Raw genomic sequence first — 21,697 nt, 5'->3', positions numbered from 1 at the left:
ACAGAGAGGCTGTGGCTGTCGGAACAAGCCCGAGCTTATTTAGAGAAGTTGTTGGTGGAAGAGCTACTAGAGAAGACTTTCCCCGTGCCCAGCCCCTGTGGAATATCACTTCTGTTCTGGACAGTGGTCTGAATCTTACCCACACCCTAAGACCCAGTGCTTTGGCACCTCATTTATGTATTCACTGGATGCAGACTTAGCATCCTCTTTGTTCAGATGCTGACCTGCACCCTGGCAGCCAGAGAACAAACCTTGGACTGTCCCCTGGGCCCTCACAGTCTGCATTGTGGGGGAGGGGGCACCCACCTGAGCCCCTGCCTGAGCCATAACCTACGAGTCCCTACTGTCAGCATCTCTGCGTTCTGAGAGATCACACAGGCGGGTTTCCCAGGGAGATGGTCCTGCTGCGTCAGGTCTGTGTTTCCTGAGGTTTTTAGGCATGGAGCCTCGGTTGGGAGGGAGCTGGATGGTTGCAGGCGGTATGAGAGTCAGATGTGAATACATGGACTCTGGTAGCGAGGAGAGGACGCTCTCCCTTCAGTTTCCGATCAGCAGTGCTGGTGCAGTCTCAGGCAGCACAGATGCCCTGACAAGCAAGTATGGGCTCAGAGTCAGGGTGCCAACCCATTAGGATGATGATGTATCTGAAATGTGTAACATGGCCTGGCACCAAGTAAGAGGCAAAGAACTGTAACAAAGCAACAAATACGTGCTCTCTAACAGTCTGGAGACTAGAACTCTGAAATCAAGGGGTTAGGAGGGCCATGCTCCATGTGGAGGCTCTGGGAGGATCCTTCCTTACCTCTTCTAGCTTCTGGTGGCACCCGGCATTCCTTGGCTTGTGACCACATCATTCCAATTTCTGTCTCTGTCTTCTCTGCCTTTTTCTCTCTGTGTGTCTCCCTTCTGTATGTCTTCATAAGAACACTTTTCTTTGGACTTAGGGCCCATCTGGATAATTCAGGATGATCTCATCTCGAGATCCTTAACTTAAGTACATCTGCAAATATTGTTTTTACAAGTAAGCCACATTTACAGGTTTTAAAACTTGAGCTGTGGATATAGCCATTTGGGGGCCACCATTTAATCTACTATAACTGCTATTAAAAACATGTTTGAAAGGCACAAGTCATATCTGAATACATTCTTAGTGCCAACATTCGGATGCTAAAATCCCCTTGCCGTCACCCTCAATTCCATTCCCACCCTAGAGGGAACCATCCTGATGTTTTGGGTGCTTACCCTTCCAGATATTTCTGTTCAGAAAGAAAGATAAATGTCATCATGGATTACTACCCTGTTGCCAGGCACCAGGACAGGCCCTGGGCATTGTGCAGTGAGTTAGGGCACAGCCGGGCCCAGTGAGCTGCAGCCCTGGAGGGAGTAGGAAGTAAGCTGACGCCTCCATGCAGACAGGCGGTGCTGGGGTGGACACCACGCTCAGTGCAGTGGCAGCGTTCAGCTCCTTCTGTGAGAGGGGATGTGAGGGTCAAGTGGGGGCACCTTGTAAACTGTGAAAGGTGCATGTGTGGGGAACTGTGTAAGGAAGGAACCGGGAGTGGGCTTAGCCACACCAGCTGCAGGAAGCGAACCTGGATGTGTATTTCCTGAAGAGTGTTCCTGAGGATTGTCATTCTGAGGATTGTCATTCTGCGGAACTGGATCCGTAGTTACCGGCCCCTGATAGGGAAATATGGGAAGGTACTGGGTTCAGGGACTGGAAGTGCAAAAGTGAATGAGCCACAGTCTCTGTCCTGGAGGGGTTTTCCCAGTGACGCATATGCCCGTGGGAGCTCAGGAGGGGTGTTTGCAAGAAGACAGCATTTGAGGTGATGGACATGGCGATACCTTCTGTTGTCCTTGCAGTCTGAAATCTCCTGCAGATCAGCCCAGATAAGCCAGAGCCACTGCTGTCTGTAATAACAGGTTCCTCAGACCCGCTGCCTAAACATCTTTGACACCTTAATGCTCTTACACACTGCTCCCTGCTGATTTCTAAGTGACAGTTCCAGTTGTGTGGGCAGTGTTTTGAAGGAACTCCTGCATTTACTCTATAGTTACACCACAGGACTAGTGAGAGCGGGTTTGGATTCTTGAATTTGCACAGCTATTTTTTTTGGCATGTTTGGTTGCTCGGTGCCTCAGTTTCTCTGGTTATTCTATGGGACTTAAGGGTGAAATGAGAGTGAATGAGGCAGCTTAGTGTTTTCTAAACTTTTCCCCCCTTTAAATAAATCATGCTTGTGTAACCCTTAAGAGTAGCTCTTCTCAGATTGATATAGGGTCAGAGTAGAGTCAGAACCTGTTGAAGCCAGGCATTAAGGGGACAGGGCACTGAGCCAATGGGTAGGTCCTAGTGTCCCTGGGGGTCTGTCAAGAGCAGGTAAGAAACCCCTTCCTCATGGGACGAGAAGTCTGCAGCCAGGAGACCCGACCACTGTGAGGTTGCTACTTCATCCTCCGGCCTTGGTTTCATCATCTGTGGCAGAGCAGGCATGGATTAGTTAAATGCTCTCAACTCGTCCTTATAGGCCCAAGTCTTTCACTAGAGATTGGCTGAAAATTCATAACTTAAGAATAACTTTATATTAGCAACTTAAGCCTAGTGAAACTGTAGACAGTTGTTAATTAGCACTTTTCTTACAAGTAAGCTTTAGAAAATCTGTTGATGAAAGGTGATGGGCAGGGAGGTTGGCATATTATCTCATGTGCATAGTCTAGATGGTGTGTGTGTGTGTGTGTGTGTGTGTGTAGCAGCCTCCTGGCTTGTCCCTGTTGCCTGGCTCCCAGTGGCTTTCTGAAACATGAGCTTGCGAATTCCCTGCAGTGGCTCCCCTGGATTTGAGCGGAGGTGAGGGACTGGCTGTTTTCCCCATGCTCCAGCCTCAGCCCTGCCACCTTCCCTCCAGGCCGAGTTCCCTTATCCCCTTGGCAGCCCCTGTTATCCCAACTCTTCTCTGAGACTTTCCCACGGTGACATGAAATTAATTGTGTGGATCCGGCACTGAAAGGCACCTCTCCTGGGGGATTGAGTGCTTGTGAGCCCGGCTTTGTCTCCATTCCCTGAGGCCGCCCTGGTGCTCGGTGCGAGTCTGTGAGGAAGCACCCGAACACCGGGAGAGCCTGTGCATGTGGGGGATGGAGCGGTGGCCCCCACTCATGGGTGAGGGCTGCGGGGGCCGCCCATGCCGGTCTGTTCTGTCCAATACCCTTGAGAGCAGCTGCCACTCACCAAACAGCTGCTTCTGCCTGGCACTGGGCAGGGGATGGTCTTCGCAGGATCGTGTGGAAGCCTCACAGCAACCCCACAGGGGCTGTTTCACAGGGGGACGGGCCCAGAGAAGGGTGGCGGCTTGTTCTAGGCCACACAGCCACTTCCGAGCTCAGGCCCAGCCGGCCCGAGCCCCTTTTCTACAAAATGGAAGCACTTAGTTAGAATGGGGAAAGAAATCAGAATACATTACCATTTTTAAAGAGCTGATAAGTACCACCAATATCTCAGAATCCAGATAAATATGACAGCCATATATATATATATATAATTGATTTTTTACAGAGGAAGGGTGAGGGACGGAGAGCTAGAAACATCGATGAGAGAGAAACATCGACCAGCTGCCAATGTACATGCCCTTGACTGGAATCGAACCCGGGACCTTTCAGTCCACAGACCGACACTCTATTCACTGAGCCAAACCGGTTTCGGCAGTATGACAGTTTTATTAATTAACCATCTGACACATATCCACTGCTTCCCCCATGTTGAAAACTGATAACCTTAAATACAGAGGCTGTGCTCTGCTAGCCCTGTAATAGGACACTGATATTATAATATCATTTTCTATGCAGAGACTAGAAAGACATTTCTGTTGTTTTCTGCATGGTTGATCAAAACATATTTTTCCATTTTATCTGGAAAAATTTGAAATAGTTCTATGGACGGCTTTCATGGCGAGCTCCGCGTCCCTATCCCCTGGGTGCCGCCACTGACATTTGACGGCCCAGACACACACACCCCCCCTCCCCCCTCCCCCCGCCCACTCCCACCAAGTCATCTTCTTTTTCTGATGCAAAGTAAGCTGCACATTTTAGTTTTCATTTCGTCCAAAATACTAAAGTGTGCATTCTGGAGTTTAATATTTTTGTTTGTAGTTTTTCCTTCGTTTGAGATAACATTTATATACGTTGAAATGTACATGTTTTAATTGTGTGGCCACTGAATGTTGACAAGGGCACAAGTTTGTGTGGCCCGCATTCCTCTCAAGGCCTCATCCCAGAACGGTCCCTTCTCCACTGTCCCCACCCCTCTCTCAGAGGCAGTCACTGGGTGTTTTTCCCCGTCTTAGACATAACACTTCTTCTTTTAATTTAAAATGTCAAGGTTGTTACACTTGTTTTTCAGAAGGGTAACAGCTCAGTACATGGTAAAAATGTAGAAGGTATGACGTTTTACAGTAAAAAAATGAACCTTCCTCTTGCCCCTGTGCCTTACTTCTCACTGTCCTTTGCTCACAGCAGCCACAGTTGGCAGTTTCCGTGTCTCTAGAAATGCTTACTGCGCATCCAGTCGCGTGAGTACCCACCTCCCAGCTGCTTCAGGAAAATAGGTGCTCATCTGACACGCTGTTTTGTGTCTGGCTTTTGCCGTTTGACAATAAACCTTAGAGAACACCCCCAGTCAGCAGCGATCTGTGCTCTCCCTGCAGTGGCTGTGCAGGCTGGCTCGCACTGGAGCCGTATCTTAGGTAACCATTCATTGTTGTTCCCAGGCTGTTATTGCCACGAATGATGTTGCAGTAAATGCCCTTGTATAGGCGTCCTTGTTCGTATGTTGTTCGTGTATCTTGACTACCTGGGAAGAAATGACATGTCCATCTTAGTAAATGAGGTGATTTTCTCACATTCCTTCCCTCTCATTCTCCTCCCATTCATTCATCCACCTGTTCATCTGTCTGTCCATCCACTGGCAACATTCTTTCAGCGATCAGTATGTCCCTAGTATATCTTGGGCTCTGAGAATATTGTTCTCAAAGACTGTCTTTTGAGAAAAACAGACACATGAAAACAAAGTTAAGGGGTGTGATAGCCTGCCTTTGTGCAGGCTTCCAGGGCTGCCCAGAGGTAGAATAAAAACTTTAAAACTCCTATTTGCCAATTCTTTATGCCCAGCAGAAAATCTTAGATCTCAGCTGACTTTTAAACCCCACATGACTCTGATACCTCTAGTTGTACATCTGTAAAACAAAAGAACAAGTGAACAGACATACACATGGAACCCTGGAAGTGGTCCAGACCCAGGCCGGCAGCCTCCAGAGGCAAGGGAAGCCCAGGCTACTTGATGCTCACAGCAGCCACACTGGACCGCAGAGCCATGCCATTCACAGTTTGCTCCTTATTGAAACATGAGATGAGAAAGCAGGGGTGTTGGCGGGATGGGAGGTAGATTTTTGCAGTGCAAGTGCAAAATGAGAGCTAATTGCTTAAGGCAGTGGTTGGCAAACTGCAGCTCGCGAGCCACGTGTGGGCTCTTTGGCCCCCTGAGTGTAACTTTTCAAAGTACCACGGCCTGGGAGAGTCTATTTTGAAGAAGTGGCGTTAGAAGAAGTTTAAGTTAAAAAAATTTGGCTTTGGCTCTCAAGAGAAATTTCAATAGTTGTACTGTTGATATTGGCTCTGTTGACTAATGAGTTTGCCGACCACTGGCATAAGGGAAGGCTAGTTGAAAAGGGGTGAGTGAGAAAGTGCCTCTGGAAACGTAGATTGGGGTGTGATTTCACAACTGGGACAAAGGGTCGCTGCTTTCACGCCTGCCTGTTGCCTTTCCTTTGAACAGTGAGCCCTGTAGTTAGAAGAGGTACTACGATTCACTTTCTGGTTATTCTGGTCTCCAAACTAATGTATCCTTATCGTGCATGGAGATTGGGGAAGTACTACAGAGCAGTGTACGAGTGGATGACATTTCTGTGTGGAAACATAGCTCCCATTTTATCATTCGTTCCTTTAACCAGCCGCACATGCTCATTCCATGCCCATGGTGTGCCAGGTGCTAGGCAAGGATGGCATGTGTCATGGTGAGAACAGACGTGGGAGTTCCCAGGAGGACCAGTGTGCCGATAAACCGGAATGGAGTCGTTGCCAGCTGAATGGTGTGAGCCATGAAGGTGGCAGTGTTTAGTTTTGTTGGTCAGGGAAGGCATCTCAGGAATTCAGTTTCAGCTGGGACTGGGAAGATGAGAGAGGCTGGGGTCAGAGGGGAAGGAGCTGTGACTTGCGATCATACTTGCTTCATAGTATCTGAGGATTAAATGCACGAATACTTCGGCACATTGTTGGTGTTTGACACATGTTGGTCCCTTTGTTATTCTGTCTAGTAGGGCAGTCAGGCTGGTTGCCATGGGGTAGGCGAGGATGACACTGAGGTTTACTGGAGCCCGGTGACTTCTCTGACTAACGATGGGAGCCTGGATTAGAATTCAAAATGTATGAGCCTCCATTTGTTCCCTCAGGATTCAGCTCAGAGCCTGGAAGGTGACCTGTGTATTTGGAAATGGGGAAGGAACCAGGCTTCCAAGGGGAAACCAGCTGCTTTAGACTGGGCCAGGTCTGCACCTTGGCTTCCAGGCCCGGTGCCTATCAGAGTCACTCTGGTGACAAAAACAGATTGTGAGATAGGCGTAAGCTGAGACCCACTTGTACACTGTGCACGTCTGCTCCTGAGCGCTTGCCCTCGACACCAGCTGAGGCTCTGCAGTAGGATCTGGGTAACTCCATCTCTGAGCTTCCTAGTGTGCAGGTGCAGAGCACGGGGCTTCCTACTGTGCAGGTGCAGACACAGAGCACGGGGCCTCCTAGTGTGCAGGTGCAGACACAGAGCACGGGGGCTCCTAGTGTGCAGGTGCAGAGCACGGGGCTTCCTAGTGTGCAGACGCAGACACAGAGCACGGGGCTTCCTAGTGTGCAGACGCAGACACAGAGCACGGGGCCTCCTAGTGTGCAGGTGCAGAGCACGGGGCTTTTTAGTGTGCAGACGCAGACACAGAGCACGGGGCCTCCTAGTGTGCAGGTGCAGACACAGAGCACGGGGCTTCCTAGTGTGCAGGTGCAGACACAGAGCACGGGGCCTCCTAGTGTGCAGGTTCAGACACAGAGCACGGGGCTTCCTAGTGTGCAGGTGCAGTCACAGAGCACGGGGGCTTCTTAGTGTGCAGGTGCAGACACAGAGCACGGGGCTTCCTAGTGTGCAGGTGCAGACATAGAGCATGGGGCTTCCTAGTGTGCAGGTGCAGACATAGAGCATGGGGCTTCCTAGTGTGCAGGTGCAGACATAGAGCATGGGGCTTCCTAGTGTGCAGGTGCAGACATAGAGCATGGGGCTTCCTAGTGTGCAGGTGCAGATGCAGAGCACGGAGGCTTCCTGTGGGAGGCAGCACAGCTCAGTGTGCAAAGTGCAGACTCTGGAGCCAGAACACAATCATTGGGAGCCCACCTCTGTCACTGACTAGTTGAATGACCTTGGACAAGTTACTTTTTTGTTTCTCTATTGCTATATGTCAAACCACTCCAAAACTCAGTGACTTAAAAAACATATCCACTTTCTTATCTCATGATAGTTTGGGTTGACTGGGCTCAGCTGGGTGGTTATGCTATATCATAAGCTTGTGCATGTGGCTGTTGGCGCTGGCTGTCCTCTGGGTCTCAGGTGAGGTTGGTTGGCTTCACCACCTGGAGTCTCTGAGGCTGAGGCCCTGTTTCCTGGGGCTTCAGGAGGCCACCAGGGATGTTGGTGGGCAGTATCAATATAGAAAGTTATCGTATGTTTCTGATAAAGCACCCTCTGCTCCACACTGAAGTGAAGTATGGAGCAGAGGGTGCTTTTTGGACAATTGTTGTTCCTGGACAATTACTGTAAACCCAGATCATGGCTAGTACCCAGCCAGGTGGACAGCATTTCTAGACAGAGAAGGGTATAGTGATACAGCCAGTGTCTTCAGGGTCCCTTCTCCGATCTGTGTTCTCCATCCCATCCTCTCATTACGCCAGGAGAGACACAGGTGCTGAGGAGAAGCTTGGAGGACATGAGAGGCCGAGAGCCACCAGAGAAGGCTCAAGAGTCCCAGCCTTTCCTATTGGTCTCCCTCCGTCAAGAGGAGAGAGTGCCTAGAAGGTGGTGAGCCTTCAGAGCCTTCCTTTGCCCTCCCTTTTCCATTCCTGATGTATCAAAGAGTTTGAAGGCAAAGTTCCTTCCATCTGGCTTTCTGCATTCTAGCAAAATGCATTGGGGGAAGGAGTTGGAAAAAATATAATTTATGAAGCACACTTAATACACAATGTGGCTACACAATTAATGCATCCTCATTGTGGAAAGTACAGAAAAGTTCAAATATATAAACAAACTCATCTGGCCTCTCAGCCAGCTCCCACTGTCATCTTTCAGGTCTGTTTCATTCTGACTTTGCCGACACACATGCACTGTGAGTTATTTTGGGAATCACAGGGCATTTGCAGTCCTTAGCAGCTTTTTATTAAGCAGAGAGCAGCAGCTTTTTTCTGAGACATTAAAAATTGATCAAAAGCACTCTATTGGTGGGGTTATACTTTTTAATTTAAATCTTGGGGTGGTAGTACGTTATAATATTTCAAAACTCAAACGATATAAAAGGCTGTACACCAGCTTCCTGAATCTCCACCCCCAGTGCCCAGAGGTGTTCTTTGGAGTCTTAAATTTCACCGCTACAGCTTCTCAATGCAAAAAACAGACCCAAACAACCAAATGCAGCTTGATAGTCTCATCTTACTTTTTGCACATGGTAGTGAGTAAGACCCACTGACTACCCCTGCTTTTGCTGCCACTCGATCATCAGTCTTGGAGCTCTTTTCCATACAGCACGTGGAATGCTATCATTTTCTTTAAAAGTGTGTTTAAACTTTTTAAAAAGCAGTTCATTAAAAATATACTCTCTCTTTTTTTTTTTAATCTTATAGAAAGGTAACAAATGAAAAATATGCCCTTTTCTCCCCAACCCCACTCTTAATCTACCATCAATGATAGCCACGGTCACTATGCTCTTAATATACTTTTCTAGAATTATGTTATGCTTGCACCCTCGGGAATGTGTGTACCTCATCCTTAGCTTGGCCATCTCATGTGGAGATGCCACAAGTTCTTGAATCATTCCTCTGTGATTGGACCTTTATGTTGTTTGCTTCCCCCTCCCCCCTCCCCCCCCACTTGTCTAAGCAATGGAAAGGGAATGATGTGAATGTTGGTCTTTGGTTGTTTCTTCTAGAAAAGCTCTTGGAGTGAGATTTCTGAGGCAAAGGATGTAGATGTTTTGGGGATCTTGGGACATGGAGCCTCGTGGCTTCCCTGGTAGATTATACCATTCTCCTCCCAGCCACCCACATGAAAATGACAGTCGCTCCAGCAGCAAGGCCACTGAGAAGTTCCTGATCATTTGAAAATGAAGTGTTTTCCAGTGGCTTGCTCAGCAGGTTTCCTCCTTGTTGGGCTTGAAGGAATTTCTCAAAAGCAGCTTCTTAGCAAAGTCTGCTGTCTAGAGCCCTGTCTCACTGCATAGCTCACACCTGAGGGCTCCAGCTGAGTCACTCTCTGCCTGGGCTGCCATATATAGGTGAGGTGAGAGACACCCCTTGGGCCGGCAGGACAGATTCCTGTCTAGTGTCAAGGATAGCAGAACATACTGCTCTTCCTTCTCAGTAACTGTCTTATTGTTATTATAGCATACAAGTCAGTTATTGAGGCCTTTCTAATTGCTAGGCACTGTTTTGCATACTCTATAGGTGTTGAATCTCTTTATCCTCAGAATAACCTATGAATATTACTACTGTTATATCCATTCAGATTAAGTCAGTGGGACACAGAGAAATTGGGTGATTTGCTCATGACTCTACAGTCAGGAAGAGGGGGAGCTGGGATTGGATCCGGAGCCATGAGGCCCCAGAGCACAGGCTCCGTAATCACTGGGTTCTCCTGCCTCTGAAGGAAACCTACTGTTTCTTTAAGGGGGACCTTCTGAATGCTCTAAGGGCAGAGCTTCTGGCTACGTCTCACCTTCTCCTTTCACCTGTTCACTGGTGTTTCCTCTGTCTGGGGAATTTGTAGCAGAAAAGCCTTTGAAGTTGGACAGACCTGGACTCATGTCTGGTTTGTGTATGTGTGACTGGGGGCACTCCTGTGGCCTCCCTGAGCCTCAGTCCATCTGTAGAGTAGTAGGGGGCGGGAGGGGGAGGGCAAGGGTGAATCCACCCCTGGGACTGTTAACCAGACTGAAGGTGGTCGTATAATATGAAATCTCTGACAGGTGTGCAGTGTGAAGTACAAGTTCTCTTTCCCTAACTATCCCACATCCATCTCTGTTCCACTTGATTCCTCTTAGTTCTGATCTTCATTCTTTTAAAAAATATATTTTTATTGATTTCAGAGAGAAGAAGGGAGAGGGAGAGAAAGAGATAGAAATATCAGTGATGAGAGGAAATTATTCATCGGCTGCCTCCTGCACACCCCACACTGGGGGTCAAGCTCACAACCCGGGAAAATGCCCGGACCGGGATTTGAACCATGACCTTCTCTGGTTCATAGGTTGATGCTCAACTACTGAGCTACACCAGCCAGATTGATCCACATTCTTAAGCTCTAACCAGTTCAGATTTGATCAGCTTACAATAGGAAATGTATCCCCAGGTGTGATGATGTGAGCACCATTTATTGAGCAGCCACCAGTGCTGACCGTTGTGCTGTCTGCTTTACATAGTGGCTGCCATCACGCAGGCAGGCTCGCCTCACACTCAGCCATGTCGTCCCCTGTCCTGCTGCCTGGGGTTTTCCTATGAGGGGAAGGATGGGGCCACAGAAGGCAGGCATGGGCTGGGTGTGTTTATGCTTCGGTTGTGTCTGTGGTGTGATGTTCATCATGGCAACAATGGATAATTTTTTCTACTGCGCATTTGATATCTTGCATCTCAGATTTTAACTAGGCCTTGATAGCTCCCCAATTGCACGCTTTTATGTGCCTGTGATTATCTCGGCAGGATGATTAGCCCCTTTTCTGTAAAAATGATTGAGATCGCTCGTGGCATATTTTTGTTCCTGTAACATCATCTCTAGCCATCCTTGCACAGAACCTCATTGTGTTCCAGCCCTGCTTTTCCACCTCCATCTGAACAGGGGGTGCTCAGGGATCACGAGAGGCAGGGTTCTGTTGTGATGATGCAAGCCATGGTAACCACGATGCATTCTCTCTCCCTTCTCCTCTCCTAACGACAGGTGCCTGGAGATCTGAGTCAAACATCCGAAGATCAAAGTTTGTCGGATTTCGAAATGTAAGTCCACTGCATCTGCTTGGGGGCCCTTTAGAAATAGGATTCTGTGGTTTGGCTTGAGTCCCAGAAGGACCGCACGGGAAAACAGAAATCACTGTTTAAGTCTGCACAGGCTGGCCTGGTTCTGGTAGAGGTGGGGAGGTGTTCGCCTGCAGCCCGAGTCTGGCCTTCAGCTGTGTTTTATGTTTCCCCTTCAGTATTGAAAAACAATTTATTTTTTATTTTTTGCCTGACATTTAAGAGTTGGAATATACCACATAAAAGTGTGTAAATTTCTCTATTTTTTTTTTCCAAAGAAGAAAATCCTTGCAAAGCCATAGTCTGAGCTGAGCAGCAGCTTCCTCCTTCAAAAGGGCAAGTGCTCATCAGTGGACCGCAGTCCGCACTCCTCCCTGTTGCCTGACTCTGGCTCACCATTCATTCCATTGACTGGGTGTCTCCGTGGGGATTTGAATCTATAATCCCTGGTTGTTGGAAAGAACAATAGCTCAGTGCGTTGCTCTGATTTTTTATTAGACTCAGTTCTGTCTGGTGTCTTTGCTGATAACTCCTAAGGAATTTGGTTGGCCTTTAGACTGAATATTTCTGATCAGGTTGTCTTGGTTTTTGGACTGATAATCCCCTTGGATTATCAGTAAAGAGTGGAGTGGGCCCTGGATTAAGGCAGCAGAAATCCCCTCTTGTCTCATTCACTTGCCTGTGGGAAGAAGGTTTGGCCTCTGAGAAAAGGTGTCATCTGGGGAGAGTCCACCTCTGGAGAGAGGGCCGGGCGGGGCAGGGAAAGAGCATCTTGTCAGAGCCATGCTGGCCTGTGCTGACATCTCAGCTACAGGACTCACATTGGTGTGACCTCGGGCAGGCACTTAACCTCGCTGGCCTGAGCTTTCCATCCATAAGAGGAAGGTTATGATACCAGCCTCGCAGGGTTATGGGGGCGATTGAGTGGGATTATGAAAATCCTGGAGGACATCAGGAGCCTCTCGGAGCCTGGGTGGCTGCAGCAGAGGCGCAGGTGGCAGCCAGATTGGTAGGATAAGGAGGTCTCCGTGGATAAAGAGGTGAAGCATGAAAACTGAAGGTGAGTTGCTTCCCAGGGGTGGGGCGAATCCAGCATGAGGAGGATAATGGGATAGACGCCTGGCAGAGGGCCAGGGGAGCCAAGCTGGGAAGGCAGGAGAGAGCTGGACAGGAGCATCCCCGAGACGTGTCAGTTGTGACCGGAAGGAAGTCCTTATTAAAGTAAAAACTTAGCGGGCACCTGCTGCAGGGTAGTGTCATGTCATGCCCTTGGTGGGGGGGATGAGTCGCAGTCCCTGCCTTAAGCCGCCTCTGCCGGGTCCAGTCAGCTCATCTCCCCGGAGGTGTGCAGCCTCCTCCGCAGGTGTGCTTATCTCCACTCATGCCAGAGGGATGCGCTGCTTCTCTTTCTCATGTTGGAGACCCAAATCTTCCCTGTGGTGTGCCCAGAAGGCCCTTGCTGACCCTGGTTCCTTTCCTCGCCTGCTCTCATCCCCTCCTGCACACAGCCATCCCACCCCGGCCAACAGCACCGCTAACTCACTCTGTCTTCCCTGCTCAGGACGATCAACTTATTTCCTGAGCCCATGCAGACACAGTGTTTTCTCTGCGCTGTTCTAACTCCTTCCCTCAACAACCCCCTGACATGGCTGCTGGCTACAGAGGACAGATTTGAGCAGGATTCAGATCTGGGCAGTCTTGATCTAGACATCATGCCCTTCACGAACTTTAATTCCTTGCCTGAAATAACCTTTCCTATTTTCAGCCTCTCCTCCCCCACTCGGCTAACTCTCAGTGTTCCCCAAAGCCCTGCCCAAACCTTGCTTCCTGAAAGAAGCAGGACCCCCCCGATGTCCACTCTCCTTAGAGCCGGTGTTCCTCGGGGCCCCGCAGCATGGATACTAAATAATGTTTGTGTAAAAGGTTCAGACATAAATGCACCTAACAGCAGAGTTGCAAAACATTTCATGTAAAACACGGACAGAAATGAAAGGAAATGGTTTTATCGTGATAGTTGGAGACTTCAATACCCCACCCTCAATGATGGGAAGAACTAGAGGACTAATAAGGAAACAGGACACTGGACTCACACTGAGGAAGGAAGGCCTAACAAACGCGCACAGATACCACCAAGCAGCAGCATTCGCACATGGCACATTCTCCAGGATAGACCACAGGCGAGGCCACACAGCAGTCTCAGTAAATCTAAACAGAGGGAAGTTCATACAAAGTATCTTCTCCGACCACAGCCCAGTGATTTTTATGGGGATTTGCCTCTCCCCCATTAAAGTGCACACTCCATGAGGGCTGGGCCTGTGTCTGCTTTCTTTATTGCTCGCGCTCTCATGCCTGGGATAGTATCTGGCACATAGTAGGTTCTCAATAGCTACTTGTTTCATGCATGAGTGAAAAACAAAAGGATGAGCAAATGAACTAATATTTAGGAGGGAGAGGGCCGTTCAAACAGGCAGTTCAGTGCAGTGTGGTATGTGCTCTGAAAGGGAGAAATGCCGGGAGGTTATCTGGCCTTAGCAATGCAGGAAGGCTAATGGAAATCAGGGTGTTAGCTGCACTTCTGCACCCCCCTCCCCATACACACACACAAACACCCTCCCACCTCGACATAAATGAAAGGGGAACACTTTGGGCACAAGTACAATTTGGGGGACCTTTACAAGAAGACTATCATTAGATATACAAACCAATTTTGTGGCTTAGAATTGCAGTTTGTACTTGGAGCCCTGGGGAAATGATCAATATTTTGCTCAATGAACTAGGTCAGCACCTCATTGCTTAGAAGAAATGCTGCTTAGGAGAGGACCATTTCTGTGTGGAAATAAAGTGCACTTTATTCTAGAGGTTGTGAGACATCCTGAGTCATGGCACTTTATTCTAGAGGTTGTGAGACATCCTGAGTCATGGACTCTTCCATGATCAACATCTCAAATTCCCAGACAGGAGAGAGCAGCTTTGTAGGAGCTCTTTGGCAAGAAGGAGGGCTGGTGGGGAGGGGGGTAGGAGGGACGTGGAGTAGCTCTGGAGTAGCCCTGGGGTAGCTCTAGTGGGGGAAGGCCAGAACCTCCCAGCCCTTTCAGGCATTCACAGTGCTGGTTGGATAGCTCTTATGATTGGTCTTGATGTTTCAGCAACAGTTAGCTTATCAGCTCCTCATGGCCTGGATCCAGCCTGGTGGGAGTGGGGTGGTGGGCTGGATGGTGAAAGAGGGGGTGTGTATACCCAGTGACTCATAACTTGAGTTGAAAGCCTTCAAGGAGGCAAGACTGTCACATGACCAAAATAATAACCCTTGAAAGTTCCTTAAATAGCCTATGAGGATTAGCTAAGATAATATGTATAAAAGCATGGAGGCATAAGTTGTTGGGTACTTGGTAAGTGATTTTGTATTTGACTTTAAGTCTGGTTTTATGTGAGCCATGCACAAAGTTTTTGTTCCTGGCTCCCTGGTATTCTACCTCGTCGTTCTTTGTTTTCCCTCCCCCACAGCTGTTGCTCTCATAGTCATGGCTGCTTATCTCCTGAGCTCTCTTCTCATGGGTTCTCCTCTCAAAACAGGGAGAGGGTCTAGAGTGAGCACAGTGAGGAGGCAGCATGACTCCCCCCGGTGCTCCAGAGACCCTGGGGCCATTACCGCACGACCCTCCGCAGTATCCTCAGGGGCTTCTGGTTATCCTCCTCTTCAGAGGCTCATATACATTATGAATGTGATACTCAGAACTGAGGGGCAGCTTGTTCACATTCCAGAAGACAAACTGAAAATGTAAATTATATATATATATATATTTAAACTAAGCCCTTTAAGAATAATCTTTGGGGACCAAGTAATGCAACTTAAAACTGGCCCTTTACTGTTAAGTTGTTAGAGTCGTTGCCATAAACGTTTTGCATCTTAGAGGAAAAGATTTTTGGTAAATTGAAATGACCCATTTTGATCTTTTCTTTGATCAGATCAAACCGGGCGCTGATCAACGTCTGGATCCCATCCGTGTTTCTCCGGGGCAAAGCAGCGAATGCATTCCACGTATATCAGGTAAGCTCCTGGCTGCCAGGTTGGCAGCTCTGGGGGAGATCTGACTCGTTTATTGCTCTGGTCTTGGCCTCTTGGCAGTAGCGTGCTGTGCTGTTCTGCGAGGCCACAGCTGCAGCCATTGCACTCTGCAGCCAGCTCCCGGGGAACTGGTCCTCCGTCCACAGGAGGGGGCCAGGTGGCTTCTCACACTGTTAGCCTCTCAGTGTGGCCATGGGCCCTCGGTTCACACAGCGTGTGAGGGGCGTTCTGTGGCTTCTGTGGGAACTGAGGAGGCCGGGCGTGGCTCTGGCCTCAGGAGCGCCTGTCCTGTGTGTCTAAAAATCTGACCCCCCGTGGTGCTCTAATGAGGCCCCCTTTCCGGCTGTTCTCTGATGAGTGATGAGATGGCTCCCAGCAACGCTGACTCTGGCCTCCGGGGAGTCTCAGTCATGTCCCCAGCATTTCTCTTGGGTCTGTCTTGTATCTCAAGCCTATTCCTTCACCTTGGGATTGGGTGATGGGCTTCTGTGATTGGCCAGGTTTGGACCATGTGACCACTGCTGTCACTGGGGCTAGGGTAGATGTTATCTGACCATGTGTCTGAGAGGGGAGACGTGGCTCCCACATGTAAACTCGGGTTCTCTTTCCAAAGAAGGGGCAACAGGTGGTTAACAAACAAAAACTATAGATGTCTCCTCTTTTTCTTTGGGGTAGAGCAGGCCACCCACTGGCTCAGGTTGAGTGTCTGGGACCCTGAAACGTTTGTCTGTTTTGGAGGTAATTTTGCCTCAACAACTGGGACCCCAATTTTCCATCTTTTCTCTGATTTTCTGATGCCTCTTCCAGCCCTGCCTCCTTATCCTCTCTCTATCTTTCTTGTCTCCCTGGATCCCAATGTCCAGCCATCGGTGTTCACCTGTCCTGGCACTGTTTTGTTCTCAGCTCTGACTTGTAGCTGTTTCCGGTTCTGCTGGCTTCTGGTATCACAACAATGTCCACTGAGTTTTGTTTTTATTCCCCTGAGCTCTGTGAAAAGCCTTGCGTTTTGTTGCCATTTTTCTTGGTGGGGAATTGACCCATTGAAGAGTCATCTCAGATATTAAGATACTAGAGGCCCAGTGCATGAAATTCATGCACGAGGGTTGTCCCCTCAGCCCAGCCTGCACCCTCTCCAATATGGAACCTCTTGAAGGATATCCAACTGCTGGTTTAGGCCAGTTCCGGTAATCAGACATCCATCTCACAATCCAGGACCATTGGCTCCTAACTGTTTACCTGCCTGCCTGCCTGATTGCCCCTAACTGCCCCCCCCCCCCATTGGCCTGGTCACTCCCAACTGCCCCTCTGCCAGTGTAGTCATCCCCAACTACCCCCTCCTCCGCCGGCCTGGTTGCCCCTTACTACCCCCCCTGCCAGTGTGGTCACCCCCAACTGCCACCCTCCCCACCAACCTGGTTGCCCCTTACTAACCTCCTATGGGCCTAGTTGCCCCACACAGCCTATTGTTCGGTCGTCCGTTTGGTTGCAATGGTTGTTTTTAGATAGCCTTTTATATATATAGATTTCCTCCAAAGGAATTTTTTTACCTTCATATATATATATTTTGAACTTGAAAATAAAACTCTGGCTTCAATTTTATGGCCTTAAATAAACCTCAGCTTTCCTTTGTGAAATGCAAACAGTAACTTAACTTTGAATGTTCTTACCCGCATTAGGATTACATGGTGCCCAAAGGACAGATAGTTTCTTTCTGGTCTTCAGACATGATTGTGTGTTTGGGCTCCGGGGAAGGTCTGCTGGTGGACATCTGGTACAGAGGTTGGAGCATGAGCAGGGCACACACATCTCACCTAAAATCTCAGGGACCGGTGATTTCACAAGGACACTCGCATCCGAGAGTCATTTTTGCTCCCCATTTAGCTGGGCAGCACCAGCACTCAAAGTGTCAGAGACTCTGGGTGTACATGTTGCTCTCAGCTCTGACTTAAAAAAGGGGATTAGATAGGACAGATTTCTCAATATCTCCTCTTTCTTTCTCTTTGTATCCCAAACCCCAATAAACACACTCCCTTCAAGTCCTGCCTCCAAGTTGTGGTCATCAGAAAGCCGGGGTGTTGCCCTGGAGGATGAAGAGTGAAGCGATAGCTTTTATTCCTAGCGAAATGAAAAGGTGATGTCCCTGGAGAGGTGTCCTTGACCTTCCATTTTAGATTCTTTCCCCAAGCTCACCCTGTGGCAGGTTCCAGCTTCTGAAAGCCAGTTATGAAATGAGAGGGACACAGCAGCTATGTCGTTGCCTGGGAGATTGTTGCCACAGCGGTCACAGTGGCGTTCCAGCCTCCCTCTCCCCATACACTGTTACAAGAGCTTCCCAAGGGGTGGTCCAGCCAGTGCAGGGGAGGGGGCGCAGCCCAGAGTTCATCTAGCCACCGTTTGGCAGCTCCCAGCACCCGGGCAGCTGCAGCCCTCACCGTGGGCCCTGAAACCTCTCTTGATGTTGGAACGGGGGAAGCAGCACCTCTTGAATGCATTGTTTTCTCCTTTTTGCTAATGATGCTTCTACTTGGTACCTCCAGAACAAAAGCTGAGCCACGTATGACGCTGGACCATTTCCTACAGTGATAATAGCAACATGTCTAGGAAGCAGCTGCTGCTGCCTCTCACTGGTCTGTGTGAGTTACATATAATAAATAGCTCACTCAGTCCTCACAAACTCTTATCTCCATTTTATGGGTGGGAAAACAGAGGCACAGAGAAGCATCTCATCCTATAACATGTTTTTCAGTCCAAATAGCATTTTCTGACAAGATATCAGTTTGCAGATTCTATGAATGAGGGAAGGTGCAGTCTAGCTCTTTAAGAATCGAAGAAAGAGATGAGGCAATTGCTTCATTCTGAAAGGCCAGGCCCACCCTGACCAGGATCCTGCATCCCTGAGACCGTGAGCCAAGGGCATGCGCGGGGCCGAGCCAGGCACTTTCTGAGTCCCCTGCAGACACATTGCCACCAACCACTGCCAATCCCAGCACCGCCCTGGAAGGGCTCAGGGACATTCCCTGAGAGCCTTTCATTTGAGCGACATCAGGAGGCTTTGCGGAGAATCTGCCTGGGAGATGCCCTGGTAAATGCCAGAGGAATATGATCTGTAGGCGCAGGGATTGGCCAGAAGTGCTGTCCCTTTGCAGGACTGCAGGTCGGGTATTAACAAAGGTCCACACCTCTGAATACAGGCTCCCATGCTCCTCGCCTGTAAATTGACCAATTTTCAGAACAAGGAAAATTGATACCCAGAACTTTCTAATTCAAGTTTTTTGTCCATAAGTATTTCTTACACTTCTAGCCCCTGCTAGTGCTTGGCTGCTGGCAGACACTAGCCAGAGAGAGAATGATTAAGCAGCAACAAATAAAATGTCAGGAACAAGACTCAATCTATTAACTGGTCTTACTTATTTCTTTTTCGCTTCCTCTCTCTGTGCAAACACAGATGTGCTTGCAGGTTTGATCTCCATCACTTCCCTCTGATATAGTTACATCCATGTTAATCAACTAGTTTCTGGTTTCTATCTTTGTAATTGTTTGATGTTATTCCCCGACTGCCCTGACTTCCAAACAGGTCTGCGGTCCACTGAATTTGTGTCCTAGTGCAGTGTTTGCAAAGGCCGCTAGACCTTAAAGCAACCTGCCTGTTTTTATCTTAAGCAAACATCGTAGCCACTAAGTTGGCCTGAGCCATTCTCTGTGTGTACAGCAGGAATGGGGCCTTGGAGTGGGTTAATAGCAGCCTTGGCATTCAGCCACTGGAACCACTGGCTGCTTACAGTATCCCATTTGCACAGCACAAGTAATTAGGGCTCCTTTGTGGAGAGGTTGCATTGTTTTAGCAAAGATTTTTTCTTCTAGAATGAGTCCCCTTTGATGAAGAGCCCTGCTTGGCTGGAGGAGAGGTGGTGCCCCAGGAAGACCCACTGCGTGTAGGAGGTCTCTCTCCCCCAGTAGGGAATCCTGGAGCCTGAGCCACCCCCTCCCCGGTGCGTTCTGGAGCAGGGTATTCACCCGTGAGATGCAGGGAACGCCATTGTTCTGTTAATCATAGACCACAGGGCCCAGGTGGGCTGAGGGTGGTTTGGGACTTTGGAGATGTTTTTTGCTCTTTGCACTTTGGGTTTCTCGGCTCTTCCTTTTCATCTTCTCTTCTACTCCGCAGTGCAGTAGAGAGAGCCTCACCCCCCACCCCCCTGCCCCCCCTTCCCTCTGAGTTATTGGCGGGCAGCAGGCTCTAAGGGACACCAATGCTGGATGGGCCTCAGGCCTGGCACCACGACCCTGCCCTTCTTAGTGAGCTGTGGCTGTGAGAGCTGCCTCCTGGCAGTTGACTTCCTCACATACTGTTTTTAAGGGTGGTGTCAAGTGAGGCCGGAGGTGGGTGATGACATGGGAAGGTAAGAGGGGTGTTTGGGAGGCACTCAGTGCAGTGCATGAAGCTCGGCTCAGAGCCCTCGTCAGCATGGTCGCCGTGGCCCACCCTCCCTCCGCCACTGGAGCCGCAGAGGCTTGGTGGAGGTCATCACCTGGGCCCCGTCAGAGGCAGCTGGCCCTTTCCTGACACCTTGTCTGCCAGGAGATTTCTGGGGAAAGTACAAGTCCCAACAAAGACATCTTCCTGCCTGGCTACTGTTTTTTTAAAAGCCTGAAGTTTTTATTTTTTTTAAAAAGAGACTTCTTTGTGTTTTTGTTGGCCGGAGGCGACAGGTGGGGGCGGGGAAAAGGACTGAAGTGCCAGGTGGCAGGGCACCAGGACGGAGGCCTCGGAGTCTGGGCCCCAGGCTGGGCAGAGCTCTAGCCTGCCTTGGGTGGTGTGGGGCAGAGAACCCGGCAGGACTCGCAGACTGGCAGCAAGCGCGCCAGCGTCTGCAGGTTGGAGGCCCTCTCTGGGCTGTCTAGGCACCATGCACTGTCCTGAGGGCTGGGGATGGGAGTGGGACCCTGTGGTGGCCGAGACGGACTTCCCCACCAACTCGGCAGGACCATCTTAGAGTCCTGATTGGAATGCAATCAACACGCACTTCTGGAAGCCTTGGCTTTGACACCTGCCCCCAGCACCAAGTGACATGTTTCAATGAGCCTTGTAATTACACAGGAAGCCAGGCAGCACTTCTATCCCCTCACCTGCATAAAATATAAAAATAAAATAAAAATCAAGATAAATAGTTCAGCCGTGAAGGTCTCCTCCCAGGAGAGGAGGGTTGCTGTAGGTTCTCAGGATGCTGCACAATTGGAGGCCCAGTGTCTGCATCCATCAGACCTTCCCTTTGCCAGTGACAGGCCCACCTGTCATCATCTGAGCAGGAAGGATGCGGCAGCCTCCCAGGACATTATCTTGGTCCGTCAGAGGATGAAATAGGCTAGGACCAGGGACCTGGTCAGGGCTGACAGGTAGATGGATTCTTCTCCCCATCCAGTCCCCATGGAGAAAAGATGGCACATTCTATAAAGTACCACGTGGGCCCTTATGCTTCCCAACCCAGGCCAGAAAGGCCCAGTTTTTCTTCCCTTTACTATGTCCTGAGTGGTTGGGTTGTTAGATGGGGTAGTGAAAGCGAAGGCCATGAACCTCACATCTCCCCTGGGAGGAGCTCTGGTCAGAAGCCAGGACAGGATAGGAAACTCCTGGGAACTTTGTCTGGGAGCCTTAGTGATGGAGTATCTCTGCGTTTCTAAACGTTTCCCCCCAGAGGCCAGCAGAGGGAAGCCCAGGAGCAGGGGTCCCAGCCCAGTCATTTATTCACTCATCGAACACTTGCTGAGTCCTTCTGCGTGTGGGTGGGTACTCAGATCAGACCAGAGGTAGCATGGGCCCTCACTTGGGAGAGTGCCAGCCCAGTGCTGCCTTGAGTGCTGGAGCCTCCTGTTCCCCATAAGACAACCCTGGGCACTGCTCTCTGCGCCAAGATCCAGTCGCATCTCCTTTAAGGCGGCTGCCTTCCTCCAGCTGGTCTGTAGTGCAAGTGCTCTGGGTTCATGTGTTGAGCCAGTCCGTGCCCCTCAGCACACCTCTCACATTTAGAGTCCAGAGGGCCCCTTACTTGCTTCCTTTGAGCTGTCTGGCTGTGTCTGAGGGCCAGCAGGTGGCGCTCTCCCTCTGGGACGTTGGGCAGGAAGATGGACTGGGAGAGCAGAGTGGGGGCAGGGGTCTTCTCATTTTCTTCTTTGCTCTACAATTCTTTTCTCATCGTTCTCCCCTTCTTTCCTAGTATTTTCCTTTCTGTCATTCTGCTTTCCTCTTCCTTCTCCTTTCCTCCTCCACCTTCCTCTTAC

At 49.6% G+C, this 21,697-nt stretch overlaps 1 protein-coding gene across 7 annotated transcripts in view; it reads left to right on the top strand.

The window, feature by feature from the left end:
- SNX29 (sorting nexin 29) overlaps positions 1–21,697 on the top strand; it is a 413,174-nt gene that overhangs the window by 282,430 nt on the left and 109,047 nt on the right. For 6 of the 7 annotated variants that reach the window (XM_036411104.2, XM_036411105.2, XM_036411103.2 and 3 more), the window contains 2 exons: positions 11,282–11,337; positions 15,322–15,403. The exons of the other annotated variant lie outside the window; for it this stretch is intronic. In XM_036411104.2, coding sequence (XP_036266997.1) covers positions 11,282–11,337; positions 15,322–15,403 — 138 coding nt within the window. The remainder of the gene's footprint in view (positions 1–11,281; positions 11,338–15,321; positions 15,404–21,697) is intronic. 7 annotated transcript variants of the gene reach the window in all.

This window comes from Pipistrellus kuhlii, unplaced genomic scaffold, assembly GCF_014108245.1.
Source record: "Pipistrellus kuhlii isolate mPipKuh1 unplaced genomic scaffold, mPipKuh1.p scaffold_m20_p_4, whole genome shotgun sequence".
NCBI lineage: Eukaryota > Metazoa > Chordata > Mammalia > Chiroptera > Vespertilionidae > Pipistrellus > Pipistrellus kuhlii.
Note: the sequence above shows the minus strand (reverse complement) of the source record. Positions and strands in the feature narration are given on the sequence as shown.